The sequence below is a fragment of the Anarrhichthys ocellatus genome, unplaced genomic scaffold (assembly GCF_004355925.1).
Source record: "Anarrhichthys ocellatus isolate YVR2014 unplaced genomic scaffold, GSC_Weel_1.0 scaffold15, whole genome shotgun sequence".
NCBI lineage: Eukaryota > Metazoa > Chordata > Actinopteri > Perciformes > Anarhichadidae > Anarrhichthys > Anarrhichthys ocellatus.
This window is the reverse complement of record NW_022280045.1, coordinates 6,540,244-6,563,953: the sequence shown is the minus strand read 5'-3', so window position 1 is coordinate 6,563,953 and position 23,710 is coordinate 6,540,244. Positions and strand designations below refer to the sequence as shown.

Genomic DNA, 23,710 nt, shown 5'->3' with positions numbered 1-23,710 from the left:
ATATCTATATCTTTTTTTTAATGATTTTGCAGGACATAAGTTGCACTCCTCGTTCTCAGTCACCCTAAGCTGTGTTATTGTCATGTGCTGCCACGCCATGTAACAACCATGTCAGCACACAGGTCCTCTTTCTATAAACCATATAAACCCCTTTACCTCCAAAGCTGCACTGCATTAGAGTTTGTGGCCCGGTCGCATGGTCACAACAACGTCATTATACTGGTCCTAAGTCAGCTCTAATCACAGTGCAGCATTTCAGAGGGCAGGAACCTAAATAATGCTCTTACACTTTGACCCCTCACCTATAAGACATCAGCTGACTTGTTTTAGGGTAACCTTCAGAAAATTACTGAAAGCTGCACACCAGAGCTGTTTCTATTCTCCTGTGAGTGTTTGTGCAACAGTTGCAAATACATCTGTTTTAAACTTTCTTTTTTTTTTTATTAACTCAGTTTGCTTCGGTGTTCCCTCATAACAGTTTGAATTGTCAAACTTTTAGTCTATCTCTCATTGCTTAAGGCAGTTTCTAAACCCTTCAAATCGCTCACACAGTAAAATGAAATGCTCCATGACGTGATCAAGCGCCTTCATCCCCCTGTTTTAAAAAGATCAATTGTAGCAATTGCCTTCAAATGTCAGATCTGACGAGGCACTAATAATATTAACATCAGTATCTCAGAGATTTACTTAATCTTCTGATTTGTATTCCATTTCTGCATCGACTATCGTGACCCAGAAAAAAAACACGATATTAATCGTCTTCTCTCCCTTCAGGCCAGTACCAGGTGGTGGGTGGCATCGTGTCTCCAGTGAGTGACGGCTATGGGAAGCAAGGCCTGGTGCTGGCTAAGCACCGAATTGCTATGGCAAAGCTGGCGCTCCGGAGCTCTAACTGGGTCACGGTTGATGAATGGGAGAGCCAGCAGCCAGACTGGATGGAGACTGCGGTCACCATGAGGTATAAAACAAAAAGGGTTGAAGCAACATTAGAGTTAAATTGCTTCTTTTGAAAAAGAAGGTTTCCATGCAAGATCATGTTAGAGACCATAGGGTACTTTCAGCTTTTGGGCTGACCCTGAGGGTACATTTTGTGTGCAGCTAGTCAAAGTATTGGGACCTTAATACCAAAAGGTGTCCTGTACCTTCATTTTGTTTCTGTTGACAGAACCAAGCACATCTTGTCCCAGTTCATATCCCACTCAGTAGCTGCTGTTGGTTTTCATTAGCTTTTAGTTTTACAGTCTGTTGTCACATCCTTTTTCATTCTCGATGGGGTAAAAGACAAATGTTTTTTTCTTTGCTGACATGTCCTAGTTTTTACCAGCGCACCGGCCGAGCTCACATGGATGTGCTCTCCTTTGCTGCTCCTCAGCCCGCATTTCTTAATGCCAACTTCAACCGCTTGTGCAACCGTGTGTTGCCAGGTTCTGGTCTCTTTGGGGCTGCCAGACTAGACTGGAACCATGTCAGGACTGGGTTTTTGATGAGGTGCAATCAGGGGCACCTGCTGTTAAATTCCCACAGAGTGGGAATGGTGTAGTTGCAAAAGGCTGTCTGGGACATGAGTATGAGTGAAGAGCGGCAGGCATAGGTGATGTGAATAAGGGATGTCCAGGAATATTGGCCCACTCCATATTACAGTTTATTCTGCAGGAATATGAAATGTATTTGCAGCTGGGCTTTGTCAAGGATTTGGCCCAAGGAAATTAATGTTGTAATGGAAAAAGTGTACTTTACTCTGAATCATTGCACTGTATGCCATGTGTGTTTATACACAAAAACAGGTCTCTTACCCTCGTATCATTGAACTTCTTCCATTTCATTCACTCTCCTTCTTTCCCGCTTTGCATTCCTCACAAATCCCCTCATGAGTATTTGCGCAACATGGGTGCTGATCAAGGTATGAAGTAGGCTGTTGTTATCCAGAGGCTGTGAGCGGCCCACGTCACAAGTCCTCTCACTCACTCACACACACACACACACACACACACACACACATGCAAATGATCTGGAACACTTTTTAAGAAGCTTTACTTACTTACTTAGTTTCCGTGATTAATCGATAGTTCTCTTTTCCTAATCCGGTTCAGTTTGATGAGGCTTTATTGGCATGATGTTTAAAAACATGTTGGCTATGCTCATGCATGAACAGAGGAAATAATGAATTAATACACAACTAGCTACTGGTGACAACAGAAGTTAAAGGGGGAGGATTACTAGAAATCTAAATAAGGAACAGTCTGTGTTTTACCATTTCTTAAATTACAGAAATATATTGTAAGTCTCTCTCTCATATCTTTGGTCGCAGGTATCATTATGGGCGTATTCTGACGGAGTGTGAGCAGAGCACAGGAACGCACAACGACTCCAGCGGAAACACCGTTGCCCTCTCAAGTAAGAACCTCTAACTGTACTCAGGCATGTCATCGCTCTCATTTTGGGGATGGCGGTGTCGGTTGGTCAGTCCCCCATTTTGGTCCAAATATAATAAAAAAAATGATTCAAGTGAAGTGATTATCTCAACAACTATTTCATTAACTTCCATGACATTTTGTTCAGACATTCATTGTCCCCAGAGGATGAATCATTCCTTTGGTGATGCCCTGACTTTTTCTTTAGTGCCACCAGCAGGTTAAATGTTGTCTAGTATTTAGATTTATAATCACAGATCTGCTAAACTAATGACACAGGCTCAGACTCACATTGTGTCAAGTGTTAAAAAGCAAATATTAGCATTCAAACATGCTAAACTAAGATGGTGAACAGGGTAAACATCATAGAACACACCGTCATCAGGTCACAAAATGCATACATGTAACATTTTTATTCTTGGCATGTTAACATGCTAACTTTAGTGCAAGTACAGCCTTACAGATCCACTCGCGTGACTGTTGGCTCTCTTCCATTGTTAAGTGCTTGATTTATTTTCAGCACATTACTTCATCGCGCCTTTAACAATCCCTTTAACAACGTTAGGGTTAAGGCTTTGCATCAATCCCTACTGTTGTGCCCGTGCTTAGCACGTGCACAGTGCAAAGCCTAATTGTGCTCTGTGGTCCTGAGTAAATGTGGTTAAAGAGTATTAGGGAGAGGTTTAATACCATGAAGACTTTCAAATCCTTTCTAAGGATATTTGTTTGGGCCCTTCTGCATTTTTACACAACAGTGCATAAAGATCTACGGTCAGCTGTGAGATCTATCAAAAATTAATCGGATAAAATTTGTATTTTTGCAACAACAAAAAAGTTGGTTCGCTGCTTTGGTCTCCTTTTTATTTTATTCTGTGTTGAGTCTTCTAAACACAAGTCAAACTTCAGTTTGAGCGTTTTTGGCAACATTTGAGCTCCCAATAATTGTTGTTGATATGTGTTTCTTTAGCCTCCAGCACTGTGAATATCTCAAGTTGTGGAATGTTTAGAACTAGTCAGTCAGTTTTAGTAATGTTCGGGTTTTTCATTTGCCTGGTGCAGACTCAAAATGTTCACAACACTAGTGCCTCAAGTTGTTGAATTTGCTCCTCAACAATATGAGCTCTCATTCTAGGAGACATTTCAATCTTTTGTTATGGGTTTGCCATTTGTTGTAGCTTGATAGTGAATTAGCCAGTGGATTGGTCTAACGAGTGAATACTTTTTGACGTTAAAAAGAAAGGATTTAAGGCTCTGAGTTGAGGCAAGCCCGTTGTTGTTGGTGTCATAAGGCATTCTTTACATCAACAAGCATCATACAGCAGAATTATTAATCATGGGCGTGTTATATTCTCAAAATACATCATATCGAGCTGTAGCTCTGGCCCCTCGCTGCATATCAACATATGTCTTCTCTTAATATTCAAACATAGCTTTGTTAGTTAAGATTAAGCAGTTGTCCTCCTCACTATCTCACTCCGCCTCTCCCCTCAGGCCCCTGTCCCCAGTTAAAGCTTCTGTGTGGAGCTGATTTCCTGGAAACCTTCAAGATCCCTGGCCTGTGGCAGGACGACCACGTGGAGGAGGTGGTTGGACATTTCGGCCTCGTCTGCGTCAGTCGAGGGGGGCTTGAGCCCGAGCGAGCCGTGCACGTGTCGGACACGCTCTCGCGCCACCGTCGAAACATTTTCCTTGTGAGGGAATGGGTGAGGAACGAGACGAGCGCCACAGAGGTCCGCCGGGCTCTGAGACGGGATCTGAGTGTGAAATACCTGATCCCAAACTCTGTGATAGAATATATTCACCAGCACAACCTCTACACACATGACAGCGAGAGGATAAATGAGGACACGGTCCTCAGGCCGCTCGCCAAACAGGCTGTGAAGAGTCTGGATGACTGATAGATGGACTGCTGCAGCATAGAGCTGAACATTCACTCACAGATTGGTGCTTCTCTTCAGGGACTGGAAGTTCTCTTAACCTCCACTGAACTGCAGTGTGATAGAGGTTTGCACAACCTGAAATCATACAGTTACGCATGGACTGTTGCAAATACTGAGCCTCATCTTTGTGTCACAGTGTCAATGAATATTTGTTTGCTAAAAGTTTTCATCCTTTTGTAGTTTTGCACATTTCACATCATTGCAGAGCTGGATAAATGGAAATAAATATCCTGTATATTTAAAATGAATTTGTCTGAGCGGTGTTTTTTCCTTGTAGCTGTCTAAATGTATGAAATAATAACCATGACCAGGATTTTGGACTGAATGAGTTCATGAATCCAAGTCGTCCCAACAACCCAAATCCCACAATAATCCTGGACACAGTTGACCAACCTTTATTAAAACTGAAACATTTATTGTCTGACGTTAAGATATTTTAGAAAATAAGAACTAAAGACCTTCAAAACTGAATCCTATGAGCAAATAATTGATTCTGTTTTCAGAAAGCAGGCAAGGTAAAAGCAGCCAAAAATGAAATCATAGTTCAAGGTGCAAATATCCATTAATATGTTCAGGAGTTGTCATGTTTTTTAAAAAATTGACAAAATGGTATAAAATGCTGTCTAAATGTGTGACATGCTGGTGGAGGAATACGGAAAACTTTATTTATTCATTTTTTTGTTTGCCTTTATATATCTAACAATCTAAGAATCGGCCTTAACATTAGAGCCATGTGTGTGTTTGTGTGAGTAGATTGTATGTACTAGTACACATATGCACGTTTTTAATTGTAGAAATTTAAACTGGATCCTCTCTCGTGAAGATCATTGTTGGTGTCCCTGCTCTGCAGCAGCCTGTCGACAGCATTCCATTGTGGATCTGTTCAGTTTCACCATTATCATCCACACACACTGTCTGTGAGCCTCTATTTTTTTAAAGTAATCCTGACAGTTGCTCAGCTACAGGAGGTGTTTTCTCACTGAGGCCAGTGGCTGGAAGCGCCACTGTGACTGATACTGACTGTGTGTGTGTGTGTGTGTGTGTGTGTGTGTGTGTGTGTGTCCCAGTCAGTAAAGGATTTAGACAGTGGGTTTGCTGCAAAAGAGAGATTATCAAATTAATTGAGTTATCTAGGCGAAACAAAAGATATGACAGTCCTGTTGTGCGACATTTCATTTTTCCTGCCAGATCATTTTAAGCTCAGGTGATTCTGCTTTTGTACTGTGCATATTATCCACACTTTGTGGTCCACTCTGGTGATTGTTGATGGCCCAGCATCATAATTATAATATGATTAAAATTACCTCAGAACCAGGCCAAATCTGCCACATGTGGAACTCCATATGAATGCACCTGTGTCAATTAATATTACATTACATTACAGTCATTTAGCAGACGCTTTTATCCAAAGCGACTTGCAATTCAGAGTCTATCACATTTCTACACCGTAGGCACAGCTACGGGAGCAATTTTGGGGTTAAGTGTCTTGCTCAAGGACACATCGACATGCGACTAGCGGAGCCGGAGTTCGAACCGCCGACCCTCTGATTGAAAGACGGCCCTGCTATCCACTTAGCCACAATCACAATAAAGGAAGTGTATTCATCCTAATCCCGTATAGGCAGAGTTAGCCCTCTCCAACATAAGGCTATTCTACATTATGCATACCAGCATACAATATGTAGGAAAAGCATGGGGAGGCTTGAGTGTTTACGTGGAGTCGACCGAGGGAGAGAAGTGGGAGGTAATCGGATTAAAGTGAATTTGGTTCAAATTGGGGCTTTTGACAGCAGGTTCTGCACTGTAGCACAAGTAGCCGTGACCAGCGGACCTCTTCATCACTCACTGGGAGTAAGGAAAGCAGCAGAGCAACCGCCAAAATGCCAGCTGATCTGAACGGATATTGGAAAATGATTTCCAGTGATAACTTCGAGGAGTACCTGAAGGCTCTTGGTGAGTTTGTAGCTGGCGATAGTGCAGCACGGGCCTTGGGAAGGTAAAGGCTTGGGGTTAACATATCATCATTAGAGCTCTCAATAGCAGCAAAAGTTGGCATTAATACCTGGAAATAATCCTCTACTATTTATAAAAAATCCTAATATTTTAACTCTTGGGCAGTGATTGCAGCTATCCAGAATGTTGTTTCATGTCTCACATTGTACTATAATGAGAGGAGACTGAATTTGCTGTGATACTTATTGTTAGGAATATCAGCTACACATACAAACACTGCTGTATCTAACCATTTGTAAATCTCTACCTACATATGTCTGAAACTTTCTTTGTATCCATTTTCCCCCTCCCTCTGTGTACCTGTTGCAGATGTCAATGTTGCCATCAGGAAAATCGCCACCTTGTTGAAGCCAGACAAGGACATCTCCCACGATGGGGACCACATAGTCATCAAGACCCTCAGCACCTTCAAAAACTACAACATGGACTTCCATGTGGGCAAAGAGTTTGAGGAGGATCTGTCTGGAGTGGATGACAGGAAATGCATGGTGAGTATTTGTAGCCAGTGTCTCCAGGGGGATTTGAATGAATGTACACATGATGTGATACTGTTTCAAACTTTTGAGAAACCTGTTAAAGCTTCCCGATCTCCCATTGGTGCCAAACCTGTAAGTGTATATCTAACTTTTCTACGTGGCAGCCCACCGTACTCAATGAGCATATAGTAGTGTGGTCGGATTTTATACAAAACTTTCCTCAAACTTTTCACGCTTGTGTCAATGAATTGATGTAATCAAGAGCAGTGTCAAATACTGCAGGAAAATAAGTGGGAGAGGCAGAGAACTACGTCAAGACTCACACTTTTTGAATCAGATTGCGTCCATGAATACTGAATAGGATCAAAGATTATCGGTGGTCCTCCTTTAAAACGCTTCTTTTGTATGTTGATAGGCTGATTATAGATAAGCTATAAACTGGAGGGGGAATGAGAGAAAAGGGTCACGTGTGACTGTATGTGCAGATTTTTGTCAGAATCATTGTTTTTAATAGGGCTGATGGAAGACTGAGCCTCTCACTCAGCATATATGTTTATATCCATATGTTCATGCATCCGCATTGTTAGATTTGAATAAATGCTGCACCTTCATGTATTATAATCCCATTGTCTCCCTGACCTGTGACCTCATACCAGACCACCATCACCTGGGAGGGAGACAAACTGGTGTGTGTGCAGAAGGGAGAGATTGAAGGAAGAGGCTGGACCCACTGGGTGGGTGGAGATGAGCTTCATCTGGTAAGAAAACATCAGCTCCTGCCATGAATATTAATGCATGCAATTTGGACATTTTAATCCAAATCCAAATTGCCTCTCAGCACTGTATGTGTGCTGTATTTTTATGTGTGACTCTTGAATTGGCCCACCAGCTCTGGCAGCACTAACATTAGACTGTGTGAGGTGCATGTGTATGTGTATGTAACTCTTTTAATGCCAAGTAAATCATACTATTTCTGCATAAGGAACTTCCTCTAAAGATACTGTTTCTAAGGGAAAAAAACAGACTTATATATTTTGGTTCTCAAGTGTCTGGTACTGCATTTACTTGCCAACGCCATGAACTGAGACCCACACATAGCACATAGCAATAACAGCCACTGTTATTATCTTGACTTTTCCAAATCTAATTTCTGTTAGAAGAACTTCAATCACTTTTGTTTAAACATCTCCTCTGTGAAGTTCATAGTGTGGCCCAGTGTGGCCTGTAATGAATCATTAGCATCTGAAAAGATTTTAAAAGTAATGACTAGCACATTACCATTTTCATTAGCTCAGCATGATCAGATTTTCCTCTGTGTGATTACTGCTATCAAAGCTAAGCAAAAATAATCCACCAAATAATTTGGTTGCAAATGATGCCAACAGATGTTTTCAATCAGTGGCTATGAAATTCGTTATTAGTTGGAAAATTCCACGAGCTGAAAGAGGGTTTGAATGTGAAGCAGCAGTGGCCTCTGGTGGAAGACAATACCTTCCACCTATTCCACAAAACTGTACCTGGCCTCTAGTGTGCCCTAAATTATTCAAAATGTTGTGTATTCAATGTCTCCATGCATCCTTTACTAATAACTGACCCATCCTCAGGCCTTCCCACCCATATTTACTGTTGCTAAGTCAGACAAATTGTTATCTGACATTGTAGGCTATAATTCAGGCGAGACAGTAGGGATAAGCTTCTGTCATCCGCCTGGTCATTCCCATTAGTCAAAATGAAAATCGAATAAATCCAAAATGTCTTTTGTTCTCTGCAGGAGCTGAGAGCTGCAGGAGTTGTTTGCCAGCAGATTTTCAAGAAGGCCTAAGATGGCTTTTATTGAACGAGGCGGTGCCCCCTGCTGACATCGTCCCTACAGAGAGACGCCAGACACATCCCACGCCATTGACATACCATCCAACCCCGCTTTGGTCCACCCATACATCTCTCCCTATGTCCGTCTACCCAATGTGTTTATTGTTATAAATGTAATTTATATTCCACCAAGACTGTTACCGTAGTCTGCAGAAGCCCGTTTAAATAGGCAGGGCAGTGTGTATATCATGTAACATCAACAAATGCAATACTGTGTATCTGTCTCAGGGTGGGAGCTCCTTTAATTAACAAGTTTAGATGTGTTGGATGCATGCATACCGCTACTGTAGGTGTAGCTGATCTGATAGGTGAACCACATTGATAACGCAACGCGATGAAATGAGCAGTGGGAAGGTAAAGGCTGGCAGTGAAGACAAGAGAGCAGTGAGTTAATCCCAGTTTAGTCCTCTGAATGACGAAGCTGAAAATCTGAGTGTGTTTGAAGGCTTTAAATTTCGACTGCTGATGCTTTGTCTCCAGAATGGATATTAGACATGATGTGCGTATTTATCCCTCCCAGCTCCTTTGGGAATGTGCCATTGATAGTAAAATCAATCAATAAAGTAAACAGTGCTCAATAATGTAGTTTGTCTTTTTCTGAGCGGTTAAACCTGCAATTTCATTTGTTAATCAGACTTGTTGGAAAAAGGAAATGATGTGTTCGGCAGCTCAGTCGCACAAACAGACAAAGCGTCAAAATGGTCGGTTGCTGTTTACTGTAGCTTCACAGGCCAACAGATCAGCAGTTTGAAGCTCCTTTTATCTGAAAACGCCTTTCCAGACATGCTTTAAAAAAATCCAAGTGGCCTCTACTTGAGAATTTCAGTGAAGCCCGCGGAGCTCCGGCCAAACATCTTGAGCCACGCTGTGCTCTGAATCAGCTCATCTGTCAGCTCACTTTGTGCATTTTCATGAAGCCTACTAATTGGGCAGTCTGCATAAACTATCCAACTTACTTGCTCATTCTTTGCCACTGGTGCTGCTGCTCGCCCTACTGTTCAGCCTCCCGCCGGCGCCTATACCTTGCGGGCTCTGTTTATTTATGGTTCCCCAGTGGGTTTGTTATTGATCTCTCCCTGCTCTTGCTCTGACTGGTTCAGAAAAGTGATGGTCTCAGGGAGGGGTTGAAACAGAGTCATGGCGCCAGGATAAAATCTGCATTTGCATTTATGCTCAATAAAACGTTTCTACTAAGTGCAAGGTTGGTCTGCAACTCTTATTTGGATCAGCAATCGACAGGAAAACAGCTCAATACAGGAGAGGATTTTTTTAACCACTGCTTAATTTTGAAGTCCCCCTTTGCTCAAAAGTTTTGTTTTTCTTATTGTTGCTTCACTTGGCTGTTTGACCTTCACTGTGCAGAATGGTTTACGAGCAGAATCGACACATGGGAGACTGTTTTCACATTGATCTGCTGAAGGAGGAACACTTCTCTGTGCTCACAGAGAATGGAAGGCGAAGTAGGAGACATCTTGTGTCCAGTAGTAAAAGTTGTTAGCCTTAAGATTTTAGTCCTGGTTGATTTGGAAACACCTGTGGTCACTGGTGGTAATAAGAACATTTTTACAACACAAGTCCCTGTGTTCCTTCAGATATCGATCACTGGGAGCACAAGTTTCCTGTCAATCTCTTGTGCATATATCAGAACGGCGGACTCCGCCACTGACAATGCAAAGTACCATAAAGAAAGGTTTAATAAGTGTAAGCCCATTTAATAGCTTAAGCAGTATAAATGCAAACCAGAAATAGTATAAAAGTGGGTTTGCTAAATTTCAAGGATTATACCTTTAAACTTTTCAACAAAGAAAAGTTTGCTAATTCCTAGATTCTGGATTTATTTTCAGAAAGGGACAAGGAGAGGATTATTTCAAACTAATTCAACTTTTTTGAGGAAATCCACAACAGAAATTATTATTCAGAGCAGACTTTGTGGACGTATGAATGAAGTCCAAAATTAGTCACAAATGCTGAGCTTTTAAAACTTCAAAACCAGTTGAACTTTATTGACCTTCATGCTAAAAGTTTGTGTATTCTGAACAAATAAAGAGCACACACTGTTGGCAGATGTTGCAAAATAGCTTCTCCTGTCTGTACACTGTACACTGACCACCTTTGCAGCGTCTGCATGTGTGTGTGTGTGAGTGTGTGTGATAAGTGAGGGGGCAACCTCCTCCAATGACTGTGTAAAGACTGAAAAAAAGGGTGAATCTTCCCCCTTCAAAAACAATTGCCCCTGCCAATCCCCTTCAAGCTATAAACTCACTTATCAATAGTTATCTGCCCTCATGCCCCCTGATTTATATATAAGCAGGAGGACACCCTGCACCTTTCCCCTCCATACACTGTCTAAAGTCTACACACACACATTAGCGTCACCAGCTGCCACCATGCCTGCAAACTTCAGTGGGAAATGGATACTGGAAACCAATGACAAATTTGAGGAGTATTTGAAAGTGTTGAGTAAGAAACTTTTAATTTTGGTGGGTTTCATTTTGCATGAGATGTTATGTGTTAAACTAGTGTTTCAAGGTGATGTTACAGGTTGGAAAAGCTGTACAAGTATAACAAAGTTATTGTTCAATCCAATCATGTTTTTCTCAGGTAATGATTTTGCCACAGATTATTGAGTATACAACAACTATGATGCCAAATACTAAAATGATTCAGATTTAAAAAAACAACAACATACATATCTTCATGTAACATTATTCATGGTCATGAGGTCTGGATTTCTGTATCATGGACAGAAATCCAGACCTTAAGTATACTAACTTGGGACAAACTAAACACAGAAGTGAAGGAAATCTCCACATTACTTTATCTATTCCTGTAAAAAATAAAAAAAATGTATATGTGTGTGTGTATATATATCCCAGAATCTAGCTTGAAAAGGTTTTATAATCAAGTCTCTCTATTCTGGCCCTAGATATTGACTTTGCCACAAGGAAAATTGCTATCTCCCTATCTCAGACCAAAGTGGTAGCCCAAGATGGAGACAAGTTTAACTTCAAAACGTTGAGCACCTTCAGGAATTATGAGCTCGCCTTCACTGTAGGGGTTGAGTTTGATGAGCACACCAAAGGACTAGACAACAGAAACATCAAGGTGGGTTGATCTTTCATATACAAAGTCTTTGAAGTCAGTCTACATCTTAAGCCTCTCATAATATCCCTGACATCTAATGACTTTGTTGCACAAAATGACATGACAATGGTGCACCTGATACCTGCAGGCATTTTATCCATTCCCTTTTCATTATCAAGCCATTACTATTTTCCTATAGTAAAAAAGATTTGTTTTTAATTTGACTCGTGAAATAACTGGAGGTAACATGGGAAAAAACAAAGCATTGTATTTTCATAAGCCAGTAAAATATATTAAACAATTTTTTGATGATAGTGTTCAGTTATAATTTCTCCACAGAGGCCCACTGACATTTAGTACATTTCCTTGCCAAAAGAAGAGCAACTATAATAAGTCTACACTAGAAGCTGCTTTTATTCAATGCTAATTGAACATCAAGATGAAAGTAATCCTAATTTGGTGAGTCTTCATGGCGGCATAAACCTTCAGGTTAGAAAAGCGAGCCTGGTAAAAGTAGTCATGTAAGAGGTGGAGGCAGGGATTTTTTGAGAGGACATTATCTAACATGGTTTAAGTAAAATATACTTTAAATGTGTATTAAATAATGACTTATGTTTGTTGTTTAATGAATGGACTACATGTGGTGTCTTGTAGTGTCTGGTGACCTGGGAGGGGGACAAGCTGGTGTGCACTCAGAAAGGAGAGAAGGCCAACCGTGGCTGGAAACACTGGATCGAAGGAGACAAACTCTACCTGGTGGGTTGACAGTATCTGTCATGATAGTTGGATTTGTATTTGAACCAGAACATGGGCTGATGGTTAAAAAGAGTGTTGAATGTGTTAGATTTGTGGCATGTATTGCACAGCAGAATGTGATTATTAAGTATGATGAGGACAGTTTTAACACTGTTATTGCTCTGCTCTTGTTTTTTATAATTACCTCTTTATTTCCTCCCACAGGAGCTGACGTGTGAAGATATAGTTTGTGTTCAGATGTTCAAGAGAAAAGAATAAAAGGCAAATGTATGTTTTTATTTTCATTTACTCGGTTGACAAGGTCTTTGTTTGCTCCACAATAACATGGTTTCCCAAACATATAAACAAAATGAATATAGGTGCTTTTTACACATACATATTGTGTTGTGTAGGAATAAAGACAAACATGTTATTTTAATTATTTAACTTCAAATGTGCGTGTTTACAATGGGTCTAACATCAGGAGAGAATGAAAGTATTACCTTATACATGGTGGCTGCTAGACAGCCAAACTAATATCAAACTCATGAACTGACTTTTAGAAGAGTTATAACTTCACATTGTTTATCTGCTACACATTACATTGAACACATCTTACAGTGTACTACAGAGGGGTATATTATAAACTAATGCTTCAACTGCCATCTGCTGGGGAAACATGGTAGTATTTTGGGGGTGAGATGAGATTATATTATAAATATTATTTTTACATTATATGTAACAACAACAGAAAAAGATCTAAGCCTCAGATATTACAACTTTCAACTTTAGGTAGTGTAAGACGTGTCTGGAAAAGTTGATACAACTGATGACTATGATTATAGAATACTATTACCGATAAACAAACTCAATAAACAAACGCGATAATTGAAAGCGACACATGTAATGATTATGTTTATAGTAAAGCTAATTTCTAAATGGTTCAATTAAAGTCATGGTTTGTAAGGAAACTAGTTGGTGGATCAGAATCAGAATCAGAATCAGCTTTATTGGCGTGCGCATGTGGAATTTGACTACGGTTTTCACATTGCTCTCAACGTACATACACAGAATATACAAATAAACAAGAAAAATATGAAAACAAGGACATTAAAGACAACAAAGTAGAACAGAGAAACTAAGCATTTAACATTTAAAAACTATCTACAGTATAAAGATGGTTAAGTATATTAAATAATTCCCTCCCCTCTTTACTCGCTATCATCAGTTTGACTGTACACTTACAGGTGTAGGCCTACTACATAGATGTTTTGTAAAGGACTGAATGACGGCCATTTGTAATCAGGCCAATTGTGCTTTGATACCGCACAGTCGGGTTACAATATGGCCTAATTAGTATAGTTTTTTTGTTTTTCTTCGTACAAGAAAGCCTTCTTGTCACAATGACATCTTACTCATGATTAACAACACTTAATATGTGTTGGTATCTGTAGCTATAATGACAAAAAGTTAAGAGAAAGGGAAGAAAAAAAGAGAAAGAACATCTTTCACAAATTCAAGGCCATGTCAGGGATCTCAGTCACCTCTAGTGCCATTAATTGAATTCAATCAATTAAAGTAAGATGAAAAAAAAAGATGAACTTGATGTGCTGCAATGGGCCTCCCACCAAGGTATTGCTCAGTAAATCTCAGACAAATCCAAAGTAGAGCACATTAGTAATATGAAATTATCATGTTATAAGGGCACCGCAAAGTCATAACAAACCATGCAGGTTTGTTTCCTGCCACCGTGAGACCCATCAGACCCATCGACTGTAGAGCAGACCTTCGTGTCACGTCATCACTTCCAGAGCACAACTCACGCGAGATTGATATTAAGGAAGTTCCACGTCAGTACTGCTCTGTTCACCAGTCGGACCCCTATTGCAACTGCTCCCATCTCATTTAACTGATTTTATTGTGACAACACGGGGATAAAACATGGTAAGAGACATTTAATATAGTCCCCAGCATGTTTTGTTTCCGTACAGGTCATCGGAGTGTCCTTGTTCATGTTTAAAAGGACGGTGGAATTGTCAAATAGAAATGCATCATTGTATATACCTTAGCGGCTAACTAGCTTGAGCTAGCAGGATAACTTGTAGCTAACTGCTATTTAAATTGTTAAACAACGACTGTTTGTAAGCTTAAGTTATATGTGGTTGCATTTGTTTTGAGTCAGTTGTCGAATTAATTATGATGGGGTGTAGCTATACATTTACGATTATTGGAATCATTGAAATATTTATGGCTTAATGTTAACATGCTAACGGTTATTTGGCTACCTGTCATTATTGTGGGTCTTTACTCGGAAGCTATAGCTGTGTCATTAGCTAAATGACCCCGTAATGGCACTCATATTGAGAGTTTGAACGTCGGAGGAACAAGGAAAAGACCCAGATGTCCTCTTGTGTTTTCAGCCTCTGAGGCTGGACATCAAGCGGAGGCTGACGGCTCGGTCCGACCGAGTGAAGAGTGTGGACCTTCACCCGACCGAGCCATGGATGCTTGCCAGTCTGTACAACGGCAGTGTCTGTGTGTGGAACCACGAAACACAGGTGGGATCACTTATCGATGGGCCACCCATACAAAGCTGCATTACGGAACACAGATTAACACTAAGTATGATGATGATGTTGCACACGGATTCAGCACTGTTCTTTGTTTCCAGACTCTCGTCAAGACCTTTGAAGTATGTGACCTCCCGGTCAGAGCCTCTAAGTTTGTGGCAAGGAAGAACTGGGTCATTACAGGAGCGGTGAGTTTCATGACTTTGACAGTTGTCATCCTTAACACCAGCAGTTATACAAGCTAGTAGTATAAACCTGAGCGTGTGAGTTTAACTATATGTTGTGTGGGCATGTGCAGTAAACCCTTGAGCAGTGGTGTCACATCAATATTTTACATCTGATGGTTTTGCGTTACATTTTTCTCATTGTGTTCGACTCAAATAGCATATACCAACTGTTTATATCGGAATGTATTTTACTCTCGTCTATCTTTGTGTTCATTTAGTGTATTAAACTAATATTCCAATTGTTTTTCTCCCTGAGCAGGATGACATGCAGATCCGAGTGTTCAACTACAACACCTTGGAGCGTGTCCACATGTTTGAGGCCCACTCTGACTACATCCGTTGCATCGCCATCCATCCGACCCAGCCCTATATCCTCACCAGCAGTGGTAAGCCCATACAACTTATACGTATATATATCATATATTGATGGGTAGCATCCTCTTCTGACATAATGATTCAAAAACTCAAAGGTCTCTTTCTACCAGTGTCCTCAAATGCATTTGTTTTGAGTGCACACAAGCATGAATGTATTTCTGTGCAGATGACATGTTGATCAAGCTGTGGGACTGGGAGAAGAAGTGGTCATGCAGCCAGGTGTTCGAGGGCCACACTCACTATGTCATGCAGATAGTCATCAACCCCAAGGACAACAACCAGTTTGCCAGTGCCTCCCTGGACAGGACGATTAAGGTAGGGGCCGCTTGCTGATGTCTTTACTGCTTCTAATTTGATCTTGTCATTGGGACCGTGGGACACCCAGATCCTTCTGCTTTACAGATTTATAATTACTATAAATTAAGCACATTCTTGCCTTTTTAATTATAGACATACAATTATGATGTACTTATAATTAAAAGTCTTTGAAGTGCATTCATTGATTTTCTGCTGTGTCCTCTGGCTTTTTTCAGGTTTGGCAGCTAGGCTCTTCGTCTCCCAATTTCACTCTGGAGGGTCATGAGAAAGGGGTCAATTGTATTGACTACTATAGTGGAGGAGACAAGCCCTACCTCATCTCTGGGGCTGATGACCGCCAAGTAAAGATCTGGGACTACCAGGTAAATGATTTTCATTCACAAGAAGGTGAAAGTAAGCCACATAACACGAATCATGGAACTAATTAACTCTTAAGTAGAACGCAGGCTAATTTCCTTTTCTTACATTATGAAAAATAAACAATTATAGCTTGCTGAAAGAGTTGAATGCATATTTTCATCGTTGATCAGCTACATCATTTCTGTGAGCATCCTTTAGCATTGTGTCTATATGTTTAACTTTCTTCCTCTGTGTGTTGTAGAACAAGACCTGTGTTCAGACTCTGGAGGGCCACGCCCAGAACGTCTCCTGTGTCAGCTTCCACCCCGAGCTGCCCATCATCATCACCGGATCAGAGGACGGTGAGCAGGAATCGCACTCATCCTCAACTCTGCCCCCACAATGCATCTCACCTCATGGCCTGATTGATCATTGCTTTATGCAACTTTAGGTACGGTGCGTATCTGGCACTCAAGCACTTACCGCCTGGAGAGTACTCTGAACTATGGCATGGAGAGAGTGTGGTGTGTGTGCGGCCTCAGAGGCTCCAACAATGTGGCGCTGGGCTACGATGAAGGCAGCATCATTATCAAGGTGAGCAGAAGAGAGAGGGATTCTAAAAAAATGTGTTTTGATTGAAAAGAACCACTTACTATACGCCCTTACATACTGCTAAATAGTAATATAGAAGAAAAATGAGTTGTGCAGGAAAAAAAACAAGTGGCTTACAAAGGAAGTGTATCTTTAAAGACATCAAGATGAATTGTATTGTGTATACAATCAAATATCTCTGTCGACGTCCGCTGTGTAGGTGGGTCGGGAGGAGCCAGCGATGTCTATGGATGCGAACGGAAAAATCATCTGGGCCAAACACAGTGAGGTACAGCAAGCCAACCTGAAGGCCATGGGGGACGCTGAGATCAAGGACGGAGAGAGGCTGCCGTTGGCTGTCAAAGACATGGGAAGCTGTGAGATTTACCCCCAAACCATTCAGCACAACCCTAATGGAAGGTATGCATGCACTCAACCCAGGTCCTTTGGCTGGTTATGAGTATTTCAGAACCAGGCAGACATGAGCACCACCACCACTGTTATGAAAGTGAATGATCCTTGAATATGTTTATTTTTGTTTCCCACATTAGAGATGGATTTGAAATAATGTTTGTCACTCGTTTATGCATTTTTTGTGTGCACCAGGTTTGTTGTGGTGTGCGGAGATGGAGAGTATATCATCTATACTGCCATGGCTTTGAGGAACAAGAGCTTCGGCTCAGCACAGGAGTTTGCCTGGGCACATGACTCATCTGAGTAAGTATGCTGTTGGAAATAGGTGCGATACTTCCCTGCTCTACACCTCTGTATCAGAGAATTAACGGCTACACTCTTTTTCTTTCTACAACAGATATGCCATCAGAGAAAGCAACAGTATTGTGAAAATCTTCAAAAATTTCAAAGAAAAGAAATCTTTTAAGCCTGACTTTGGAGCTGAAGGTAATGTGAACATTGTTATATAGTAAACTTGTGGTTCTTGAAGTGGATAGTTCCCACTGTCTTCCTCACTGGATGTGTTCCCATTCTTCCCTGCAGGGATCTATGGAGGTTTCTTGCTTGGGGTGAGGTCAGTGAATGGCCTGGCCTTTTATGACTGGGAGAACACCGAGCTGGTCCGCCGCATTGAGATCCAGCCCAAACACGTAAGACTTGTATACAAATATCTTGAACGGCACTGTATGTAAATCATTTATAAAAGGCCTAGAAGGGCTCGTGTCCAGTCATTTTAGTATCTCTGTTTCTTCATCATTCTCTCTTCATCCTCTTTTTCATAATCGACACAGATCTTCTGGTCAGACTCTGGTGAACTGGTCTGCATCGCTACAGAGGAGTCCTTTTTCATTCTGCGCTATATGTCAGAGAAAGTAGCTGCTTCTCAAGAGAACAATGAAGGCGTGACCGAGGATGGTATTGAAGATGCCTTTGAGGTGGGTGCTTTTAACTTTCAGTGCTAAAAAATACTCCCATATCCTAATTAATCTGGGTTGTACCCACAGAGTTCTATCCCATCGAATAGCTTCAACTCAATGCTTTATATTCAGAATGAAGGAGTGTTTTCTTCACTTTAAACTATACCTTACATTCACAACCTTTTGTGTGATTTATTTATTTTATGTGCAGGTCCAGGGAGAAATCCAGGAGATCGTGAAGACTGGACTTTGGGTAGGAGACTGCTTCATCTACACCAGCTCTGTGAACAGACTCAACTACTATGTAGGAGGAGAGATCGTCACGATTGCTCACCTCGACAGGTACAAATACAGACGGTTTAGCTTGAATTTAAGTAGTAAGTAATAAAATATAATACCTGCCTCTTAAAAGACCCTGCCTGTATCTCTCAAGCAACTTGTAAACTTTATGCTCATAAGAATAATACGGTACATTTATCACAGTTGCATAGACTGTCTAGAAGGATAACGGCTAAGCTGTAAATGTTTATTTCATTGCTGTTAAGGATGCTGAAACTTTCATGCCAACTGCTTTCTCTCCCTGCAGAACCATGTACCTGCTGGGTTACATCCCAAAAGACGACCGTCTGTACCTTGGAGACAAGGAGCTCAACATTGTGAGCTACTCCCTGCTGGTCTCCGTCCTGGAGTACCAGACTGCCGTCATGAGGAGGGACTTTGGAATGGCTGACAAGGTGCTTCCCACAATTCCTAAAGAGCAGCGCACCAGGGTCGCACATTTCCTGGAGAAACAGGTAAGGAAATACTTTAGGAGTATATTTCCTTATTTATTTAATGCAAGTCAGTTTAATTGCAATACATATTTCTTAATAGCAGTCTGTGCTTGTAAGATGCTGATGGGTTTTGTTTCTTTGTCTCTTCAGGGCTTCAAGCAGCAGGCGCTGGCTGTGTCCACAGACTCTGAACACAGGTTTGAGCTGGCGTTGCAGCTGGGAGAGTTGAAGATCGCCTACCAGCTGGCTGTGGAGGCAGAGGTAGGAGCAGAGTAGTTTTCTCTTGAAACTCAGTCAAGCTCTATAACGTATCACAAGGCGAGAGCCTTCTTAAAAACATTACCGGACAATTTACAATGGCTCACAACAGTTTGGCTGCTGTTGTCATTTGCTGCCGTTACTGGTCAGGTTCTCTTTCCAGTACATTTCTAATATTTGTCATTTTGACCCCTGCAGTCGGAGCAGAAGTGGAAGCAGCTAGCGGAGCTGGCTATCAGTAAGTGCCAATTCGGCCTGGCCCAGGAGTGCCTGCACCACGCTCAGGATTACGGTGGCCTGCTGCTCCTTGCAACAGCCTCCGGTAACGCTACAATGGTGGGCAAGCTGGCTGAGGGGGCAGAGAAAGACGGCAAGAACAACGTGGCCTTCATGACCTACTTCCTGCAGGGGAAGTGAGTACCAGATGAGTGTGACATTGGTGGACACATTACAGAATAGATGTGTTGTTCTACATAACGTCTTTTCTCCACAGTCTGGATCAGTGTTTGGAGCTTCTGATCAGAACAAACCGACTGCCTGAAGCTGCCTTCCTGGCTCGCACCTACCTGCCCAGTCAGGTGTCCCGTGTGGTCAAATTATGGAGGGAGAACCTGGCTAAAGTCAACACGAAGGTCAGTTCTGTTATCACGATTAATGTTTATTTGAAGAAATATTGATACAGCAAAGAACTTTGAAACTAAGATCAAGAAAACAATCGGCACCAATCTAGGTGTAGAAAAATAGGGTTTAAATTAACAGGATTTTAGATTCTTAAGTGTTCGAATGTCTGGATATTTCCTCTTGACCGTCACACATTGTACTGGGCCGCATTACAGGCGGCCGAGTCTCTAGCAGACCCCACAGAGTACGAGAATCTGTTCCCCGGGCTGAAAGAAGCCTTTGCAGCCGAGCATTACCTCCGAGAGTCCTGCTTGGGCACCTCTAGGCCTGCCAAAGTGTATCCTCTCGTCACGGTGAGTTGCACAAGTTTTAAATTGACAAATGAGGTTGTGGGCCGACAATATTTCTAAAGCTTTATCTCAATCCTATCTCCTCTTTTTTTACACATTTTTCAGCTCAACGAAGACAGGAATATTCTTGAGGAGGCTCAGGGATATGAGCCCAAAGGAACCTTCATTCCTACAGTCTTCAAGGTTTGTCTGCAGCATTCAACATTTTCTTTTGAGCCAACCTTTATGTGTAATAGTTATCAGTCTAAATGGGATTTTACAAAAAGTTCAATATAAACTAGAGGAACCAATGGGCAGTAATATTCAAATTTTATTTGACTCCCTTTTACCGGCAGACACAGGCCAGTGAGGAGTCAGTGGCAGCAGCTCCAGTCGTTGCAGCAGTAGCAGCTGTAACATCTTCACAGCCTGAACCTGCTGCTGCTCCTCCAGCAGCGGACAAAGAAGAGGAGGAGGATGAGGAAGAAGAGGAGGAGGAAGAGGAAATCCCTGAGTCACAAAAAGAGGTTGGACTTGTATTTCTTCTCTTTTTATCTTCTGATTATTGTTTTATTTCTCACAATTAAAAAACTATATAAAATGAGATTCTTATTGATCATACAATGGTTGCTGCTATTTAATCCAAATAAATTAATAGTCAATCCAATATTGTGTACTGCAATTGTTTTAATGATAAAATAGAAAAACATTTGGCAGTTGTGTTAATGTCTTTTTCATATAAGAAATGCAGTTCCAAGTGTTTCACATAAAATCTAAAAAGAAGCAGGATTCAGGGATAAAATATGAATAAATAAATAATTCTAATTAAAACAAATGATCCTTTGTGTGTCTTTATGTAGACTCTGGATGAGCTGGAAGTGGACCTGGACAACATGGAGCTGGACGACATCGACACCACAGACGTGAACCTTGATGATGACTTTCTAGATGACTGAGACCTGACACCACTCTGTCACCCAGCACTCTTCAGAGCTTATTTAAAGAAAACAAAATAAAGAGACCAAACTCCCTTCCCCTTTTTTTGTATTTGTACGTAAAATATTATATTGTCATGTCCGCCTACTACAGTGGCAGGATTTAAGTAGATGATGATGATAATGAAGAAGATATCAGTAAGGTTTTATTCTCAGAAGAGCAGTAGACGCATGTCTATTCAGACTTTCCTCCATTTTGTACACCACGTATTGATTGCTTGAGAAACTTTCACTAACTGTCCATTGAGTGATGAGGTATATTTACTCTTTGCTTTGTGTTGTCTGTAATGGCAAATCAAAATGCATTTGGTCCAATAAACTTCGGTTGCTGTACATATTCCCATTTGACTTGAGTGTTCTGTACGAGATGGAAAAACACGGTGATACTACAGTCTCACAGTTTCAATATGTAGCCGTGGGACAGATCCTTTGATTAAAGGGGAATAAATGTAACATCTTCCAGTTAACAGGATGTTGACATATTACTAGTTGTGTCATGCCATCCATCTAATGGTACTAGTTGAGGGTGAACCATTTATTTGTCGGCTTGTGTAATTGTTTTTGCACAAATACCAAAATGAGCTACGTTTGTCTGCTCTTGCCGTTGCAAGAAAACTGAGAAGACTGAAATGTCAGTCTGACTATACCTGAAGATATCATAAGATAATAGCTGGAAACACCTGTGTGGGTCTACGACCTCTGTATTTGTCTTGGGTATATTTCTGTACTCCTAAAATTCACAGTGACAATTCCATTTTTAAGATGCTATTGTGTAAATCTAAAGGATTGATATTAATAAATGACTGAAGACACCCAACCCAAATTCTACAAGGAATTGATTTTACTTAGATAGGCTGGAGCCCTCCTGTGACCAGAGTGTGTGTGTGTGTGTGTATAGAAGAAAGGAAGGTTATGGTGTCGTAGTGACTTTTTCTCACCAACATTTATTTTTTAAATTGATCCCTGAGCCTTTAATCCCACATCCTGTCCCTAAGAAGGGTGGCCCCTCTGGCTGTAGGGGCCTAATGTCCCTGTCCGTGTGACCGCCTCTGTCGGCTCATGCACTGCGGTGACTTTACAGGGAATTAATGTCCAACGCTGTCACCCTCCTCCTCTCCTGTGGATGGCGCCCCTCCTAGACAGGCTTGGACGATTTTGAGCAGTTTCGTGTGCAACAAAGTACCGAGCTTGGCAGCTAGCGAGAAGGAAAAACCCCGACCCTTCACAGACTGTTTATCTTTCCTGCGTTTTCAAACAGTTTTTTTCATTTATTTCTAAGCTTTTATCGGCACATTGGAAGTTGGATACAAAGGGGAACTAACGCGATTCAAACCTTCGGACGTTGGTAGGAAGCTTTGTGGAAGAGCAAGGTGCTTCTTCTTCATTTTTTTATAGAGGCAGGCATACGGTTAGCTAGCTGCCGTGGAGAAGAGAACCAGGGCTACGCAGCGAGTAACGTTAGGTCAACAAGGGAGAGCCGGGAGGACCACCATCGCCACGGGGAGTCGGGGCCCGAGAGGGAGCCTGCCAGGCCCGCGGCTTGATGCACCCTGCCTGCTTCGCCTTAGCCGCAGTCCGAGATGGGGGAGACCAAAATTATCTACCACCTCGACGACCAAGAGACGCCGTATCTGGTGAAACTGTCGGTACCGGCGGACAAAGTCACTCTGGCAGACTTCAAAAATGTCCTCAAGAAACCAAATTACAAATTCTTCTTCAAATCTATGGACGATGACTTCGGGTAACTTGTTTTAAAGGGTTTATTGTGTTTAACATGGACCAGCGCAACACCCCCTCCGGGTTTTTTGTTTTACGTTAGTGCAGCTAGATTTACGTTAACTTGGTTGTTACTTCTCTCCGCTGGCTTGTCATCAGCTTTAACGTTACCTGGCTAGCTTCTTGCATTGCAGTTCCTTTGTTAGCTAGCTTAGCTGCTAGCGACGAGCTCGCGGCGTTAGCAGGTCTGTTCAGCGTCCCGACCCCGTTTGTTTACATTGCTCGTGTGGCTAGCCTGTGCCTTGACTTTGTGTGACCAAGTTTGGTCTTTGTCAGTTTCATGAACCCCAGTGAAAGTCCCGACTGGCATGTAAAGTTATATTAGGTAAAGTGGTAAACAGGGGTAGTTAATAACACTGATAATAACCGGTTAATGCTGTCAGTGGGTGCTTAATGTATGGTACTTTTCTGGGCGCAATGTCAGGATGCAAACGGTCAGTTTCAGTTAGTCGGTGAGTCCAGCAGGCCCCCGCTGTTGTCTTTTAGCCTGAGGAATGCAGAGTTGGACACAGGAATGCCCTGTTCATCACCCTGGCAGCTTTATGAGCAAGTCCTTTTGTGTTAAAACATAAGTGGAAAGGTAGACGTTTTATGTTCCTCCAGACAGTGCCTTCTACAGAGCTACGGGGGGGGGGGGGGG

At 41.7% G+C, this 23,710-nt stretch overlaps 4 protein-coding genes across 5 annotated transcripts in view; all 4 read left to right on the top strand.

Moving 5' to 3' along the window:
* The window catches only part of LOC116387619 (uncharacterized), a 15,045-nt gene extending 2,225 nt beyond the window's left edge, over window positions 1–12,820 (top strand). Inside the window, exons 3-12 of the mRNA XM_031854880.1 lie at window positions 775–958; window positions 2,309–2,394; window positions 3,903–4,307; window positions 6,674–6,852; window positions 7,497–7,598; window positions 10,302–10,384; window positions 11,021–11,169; window positions 11,636–11,814; window positions 12,448–12,549; window positions 12,754–12,820. Coding sequence (XP_031710740.1) covers window positions 775–958; window positions 2,309–2,394; window positions 3,903–4,307; window positions 6,674–6,852; window positions 7,497–7,598; window positions 10,302–10,384; window positions 11,021–11,169; window positions 11,636–11,814; window positions 12,448–12,549; window positions 12,754–12,807 — 1,523 coding nt within the window. The 3' untranslated portion in view covers window positions 12,808–12,820. The remainder of the gene's footprint in view (window positions 1–774; window positions 959–2,308; window positions 2,395–3,902; window positions 4,308–6,673; window positions 6,853–7,496; window positions 7,599–10,301; window positions 10,385–11,020; window positions 11,170–11,635; window positions 11,815–12,447; window positions 12,550–12,753) is intronic.
* Window positions 6,232–9,256, top strand: rbp1.1 (retinol binding protein 1, cellular, tandem duplicate 1). Its single transcript, XM_031855077.1, has 4 exons — window positions 6,232–6,304; window positions 6,674–6,852; window positions 7,497–7,598; window positions 8,612–9,256. Exons 1-4 carry the CDS (start codon window positions 6,232–6,234, stop codon window positions 8,660–8,662), a joined length of 405 nt encoding a protein of 134 aa, XP_031710937.1. The 3' UTR covers window positions 8,663–9,256.
* Window positions 12,821–14,373: 1,553 nt separating the features above from the next.
* On the top strand, window positions 14,374–21,632 carry copb2 (COPI coat complex subunit beta 2). Its single transcript, XM_031855342.1, has 22 exons — window positions 14,374–14,472; window positions 14,949–15,086; window positions 15,200–15,286; window positions 15,585–15,711; window positions 15,867–16,015; window positions 16,234–16,380; window positions 16,620–16,719; window positions 16,809–16,951; window positions 17,169–17,368; window positions 17,555–17,665; window positions 17,760–17,848; window positions 17,945–18,051; window positions 18,193–18,336; window positions 18,530–18,660; window positions 18,905–19,112; window positions 19,242–19,352; window positions 19,548–19,762; window positions 19,843–19,981; window positions 20,186–20,323; window positions 20,426–20,503; window positions 20,656–20,826; window positions 21,160–21,632. The coding sequence occupies exons 1-22, from the start codon at window positions 14,470–14,472 to the stop codon at window positions 21,253–21,255; spliced, it is 2,832 nt and encodes a 943-aa protein (XP_031711202.1). The 5' UTR covers window positions 14,374–14,469; the 3' UTR covers window positions 21,256–21,632.
* Window positions 21,633–22,416: 784 nt separating this feature from the next.
* dvl3b (dishevelled segment polarity protein 3b) overlaps window positions 22,417–23,710 on the top strand; it is a 13,039-nt gene continuing 11,745 nt past the window's right edge. For both annotated transcript variants that reach the window (XM_031854582.1, XM_031854581.1), the window contains exon 1: window positions 22,417–23,035. In XM_031854582.1, coding sequence (XP_031710442.1) covers window positions 22,875–23,035 — 161 coding nt within the window. In that variant the 5' untranslated portion in view covers window positions 22,417–22,874. The remainder of the gene's footprint in view (window positions 23,036–23,710) is intronic.